Source organism: Octopus bimaculoides, chromosome 8 (assembly GCF_046866305.1).
Source record: "Octopus bimaculoides isolate indiv1 chromosome 8, ASM4686630v1, whole genome shotgun sequence".
Classification (NCBI taxonomy): domain Eukaryota; kingdom Metazoa; phylum Mollusca; class Cephalopoda; order Octopoda; family Octopodidae; genus Octopus; species Octopus bimaculoides.
The window spans coordinates 68,516,625-68,521,624 of NC_142935.1; the positions used below are offsets into that span (position 1 = coordinate 68,516,625).

Consider the following 5,000-nt stretch of genomic DNA (forward strand, 5'->3'; position numbering starts at 1 on the left):
AAGTCTTGCTTTTAGGTGACTTTAACGCGAGAGTGGGTTAAAACTATCGTATTTGGCATGGTATTCTCGGTAGGCACGGTACTGAAAACACCAACTCAAACGGCCTCCGCTTCCTCGAACTTTGTTTTGAAGTTTGCCTTTATATCACAAACTCGATGTTCCAACTTGCTGAGAAGCACAAAACAACACGGATGCGCCCCAGATCCGAGCACTGGCACCTGATTGACTATGCCATCACAAGCAGGTCGGACCTGCAGAGTGTGGAAATCACCAGAGTTATGTGCGGTGCCAACTGCTGGACTGACCATCGCTTGGTCTGATGCTGGCTACACTAGCGAATTTGTCCTCCAATCCGTAAGCTAGAGCTGAAGCAGAAGTTAAATGTTGGAACCCTGCAATCGCGTGAAGTTCGCCAGAAACTGACAGTAACACTGGAACAAAAGTTTGCCGAACTCCCTGATGGCGAGACTCGACCAACTGATGGATAAACTCTGATGTCAGAGAGGGATATCCTTTCAATCCCTATCGCTAACGCTGCCAAAGATATACTTGGTGTTCTGAATAGACGTCATCAGGACTGGTTTGATGACAACTTGATGGAAATCCACTCACTCCTACGGGAGAAGTATGTTGCGCATAACAGACATCTCCGCCAACCAACATCAGTCAACCACAGACATTGGGCAAGCCTCCGCTCTGAGATCTAGCGAAAGCTTAGAACCATGCAGATCAACTGGTGGAAGACTAAAGCACATGATAGCAAGGCTATGCTGACACAAACAACATCCAAGGTTTCTACGAATCCATAAAGACCGCATACGGCCCAATTAGAGAATCCTCCTGCCTTGTATAGAACGATACTTCAGCATCACTTATCAAGGACCGAGATGGCATTTTGTCAAGATGAGCTGAACATTTCAACACCCTCCTCAACCGTAGAAACCCCATAGACCATTCTTTTCTTGAAAATATCCCTTCACTACCACCCATCGATTGCCTAAATGATATACCAACCTTTCGAGAAATTGAATCTGTGATAAATGGCCTCAATTTTAACAAGGCATTCGGCATTGTCTATCTGCTAGCCGAGATCTTTAGGTATGGCGGCCGGACCCTGAAGACCTGCATCCATGCTTTCATCTTTAGAGCATGGACTTCTCACTGCGTGCCCCAACAATGGAAAGATGCCAACATTGTTGCCATGTACACAAACAAAGGTGACAGAGCAGTCTGTGGAAATAGCCGAAATCTCCTTGCATTCGGTTGCTGGTAAGGTCCTTGCTCGAGTCCTACTATCATGCCTTCTGAGGCATGTTGCCGATGTTGTACTGCCAGAAACCCAATGTAGTTTCCGAAGTGCCAGCTCGACTGCTGACATGATCTTTGTCACACGTCTTCTCCAGAAGAAATGTCGCGAGCAAACCCAATCCTTTTACATGGCTTTTATAGACTTAACCAAAGCCTTCGATACAATTGATCGTAATGTTTTGTGAGAAATCCTGACAAAATTTGGCTGTCAACCAAATTTTCTGATCATTCTGAAGGACTTCCACAACGAAATAATGGCCAAAGTCGTATATAATGGCGCCCAGGCTAACTTATTTCTGGTCCAAGTCGGTGTTGACACCGACTTGGCAAGCATGCGTACTTGCCTAGGTTATCTTCAACTTCTACATGGCAGCCATAGACCTTCACGCCAGGCATTCATTGAAGCTGAGGGATGCAATAACTAACAGGTACCGGCCGGATGGCAGTATTTTCAATCTGAGGCGCCTGAAATCTGTAACGAAAACGTCATCTGAACACATCTTCGAGTTCCAATATGCAAATGATACAGCACGTGTCAGCCATAGCTCTGCTGGCCTTCAAAGGTTCTTAGACCACATGTCAGATGCATACGACAATGCTGGTGTAGTCATCAATAACAAATTAATGGAAATCCTCCGACAGCCTTGTGTCCCCGACACCAAACCATGCACCTTCCATGATGAAGATGCAACAATTGTTAATGTTAACCAATTCACGTACCTTGGCTCAGTCCTCAACAACACCCTTGATCTGACAGACGATATTCAGCGCAGTATTCGTCTTGCCTCTGCTGCGTTTGGTCGGCTAAGTGCACGCGTCCTTCTGGGACAAAATCCTTAACATCAGAACAAGAGTGGGAGTCTACAATTCTGTTTGTGTATCAATCTTGCTATATGGCTGCGAGTCAAGATACTCAAACGGTTTCTCGCCTTCAACGACTCCTTCGTTTACACTGGTGAAACAGGATCCCTCATGGTGAGGTGCGGGGCCGAACAAAGATACAGTTATTGGAGTTAACAATCGCTAACCGCCAACACAGATGGGCTGGGCGTGTCATTCGAATGTCTTCAAATCGATTGCCCCACCTTGTTATGTACAGCGAAGTTGAAGATGGAATACGCTCTGTCGGTGGCCAGCACAAGAAATGTACAGATCACCTGAAGGCACCGCTCAAAACATTTCATATCACTCGCGACAGTCTCGAATCAATGTTTGTAGATCGCACTACCTGGCTCGACACATACAAAATTGGCACTATCAAACTCCATGAAGATCTACTACAGAGTGAAGTGGCACGCCGAGCTCGGCGTCACCTGCAGAACCCTGTAAATCACCAGCAAAAAGGCTTTGCATGCTGCAGCTGCGGGCGTATCTGTCTGTCCGGAATATGATTTCATAGTCATCAGATGTCGCATAACGACAAATGACGTTTGGTAAAAGCACTCATCACTCCGCAATGGTGACGAGATAATGATGATGATGATGATGTATATATATACGTGTATGTATATATATATATATATATATATATATATATATATAACTATGTATACAAGAATAAGGGCAGGGAATCGTCAATTAGTAATAGAATTAATAATTAACAATTTTGCCAAGTAGTTCAATATGAAAAAACCTTTATCGGTAAAAACCATTTATCATCATAAATATACAGGGATTAGCATTGAGTTTGGGCTGAAGATTCGGAATAGAGTAATTTCATTCGCTTAACCATGAAACGATCGTATCCAATTAACTAAAGGCAGGTTTGATTTGTTTGTGCTTTTCCCTCCGGTTTTTTGTTCTATGTGTGCCATAAATATCGCCATCCGTTTTAGAGAAAAATTTGTAGTTTAGAATCAGTAGTTCTTTGAATGCTATTTCTAAATTTTCAGTATGTTGGAGAAGCAACTCAATGCTAATCCCTGTATATTTATAACTATGTATATATATATATATATATATATATATATATATATATATATATATTGTTGTACTTGGGGATGGTCATATTGCCAGTTTAGCCAATAAAAACACACGCACTGTATATTTGGTGTTAATTTTTTTTTTTTTCAGCTTTATATTACATTAATCTTAATCTTAATCTTATTTCGGCCAGAGTTCTTTCGTCACACTTCTGTGACCTCATCAGTGGTCCTTTGTTTCCTTCTTTCTTATGTTTGTCTCACCTTGCTAACTATCAGCCATTTTGTATTTTGTATTCCTATTGTATGTGTCTACGCATGCGTGTCCTTCAATGTGTCTGTGTCTTTTGTAAGTGCATGTGTGTATGTGGAGTGTCTGTATCACCTATATTCTCTGTTAATACGTGTTCATTTGTATTAGTTTTTATTTATTTATATGTTCATGTGTGTGTGTGTGTGTGTGTCTTTTTTTTTTTTTTTTTTTTAATTTTTTTAATGTGTTTAATTAAATTTTGTTAATGTATGTAGTATTTAATTCCATTTGTTTATCTATGTATTGTATTATACTTTGTTCCTATTATTGGTTTATGGGTAACATGTTGTCACATGCTGTGGTTTGTTAGTGGCGTATGTTAGTGTTCCATTCTAGTTTCCTATTCAGGCTAGGTTTCCCTTCTATTATGTGTGTAGCTTCAGTAATTTGTCTAAGTGCTGCATCACTGCTATGTGTAGATAAGATTTTAATTTCTATGTTGTTGATTGAGCCTCTATGTTCTTGCTCAGCGTGCTGGTACAGAACTGATGAGTTCTTCCCTTCCTTAAGTTCCCTCCAATGTTCGTTTGCCCGCTCCCCTATACTCCTTGCTGTTTCGCCTACATATGTCGTTGTCTTATTTCTGCATCGTCCCTCTGTACATCTTATACTATAGACCACATTTCTGGTTTTGCAGTTCGTTTGTGGGCTAAATCTACATACGATACAGTTCCTATCAGTGCAGGGGGTTCTACTGAAAGGGTATGTTCTACTGATAAGGGATTTGATAGGGTTGCCTGGCCTTTCAACAACCTTAATTCTTAGCTTAAGTTTGTCTAGGGCCCTTCTAAAGCGGTACGCCAGTTCGCCTCTAGGGGTGGTGTCGACGAACATGACGCTTTGGTACTTGTGGCTATTGTACCATGAGCTTGCCTTCCCATAGATTACCTGTATTAGATACTGAACTCTGGCTAGAAACTAAGAACAATAAAACCAGAATCCTCCATTCACACTATACAAAACCTATGGCCTCCAAGTACCTGACCCACCGGAACTCGGCTATTGCGGACAATGCCAAATTCAACATATTGATGGCAGACCTCGTCAGAGTAATGCGAAATGTCTCCTGCATGTGCGACCCTACAGAATTAAAGAGACATATACAACATTTCGTCCACCGCATGCAGTTCTCGGGTTACAGCCATAAAGAAAGGATCAGGGTTTACAAAGGAGCTATGAAGAAGTTTGAAACAATCAAACGCAACGATAGGAATGGGATTTGCCCACTCTATAGGAGCAAATCATGGAACACCATAGAAAGAACTAAGAAGAAAATAGGGAAGGCAAGCTCATGGTACAATAGCCACAAGTACCAAAGCGTCATGTTCGTCGACACCACCCCTAGAGGCGAACTGGCGTACCGCTTTAGAAGGGCCCTAGACAAACTTAAGCTAAGAATTAAGGTTGTTGAAAGGCCAGGCAACCCTATCAAATCCCTTATCAGTAGAACATACCCT

General features: G+C 41.9%; 2 protein-coding genes across 2 annotated transcripts in view; both read left to right on the forward strand.

Annotated features, from left to right (window-relative positions):
* Positions 1-5,000, forward strand: part of LOC106867807 (atrial natriuretic peptide receptor 1) — an 865,062-nt gene that overhangs the window by 22,391 nt on the left and 837,671 nt on the right. The window lies entirely within an intron of this gene.
* On the forward strand, positions 1,675-2,148 carry LOC149134439 (uncharacterized). The gene has a single exon (XM_089355916.1). The coding sequence runs from the start codon at positions 1,675-1,677 to the stop codon at positions 2,146-2,148; it is 474 nt and encodes a 157-aa protein (XP_089212042.1).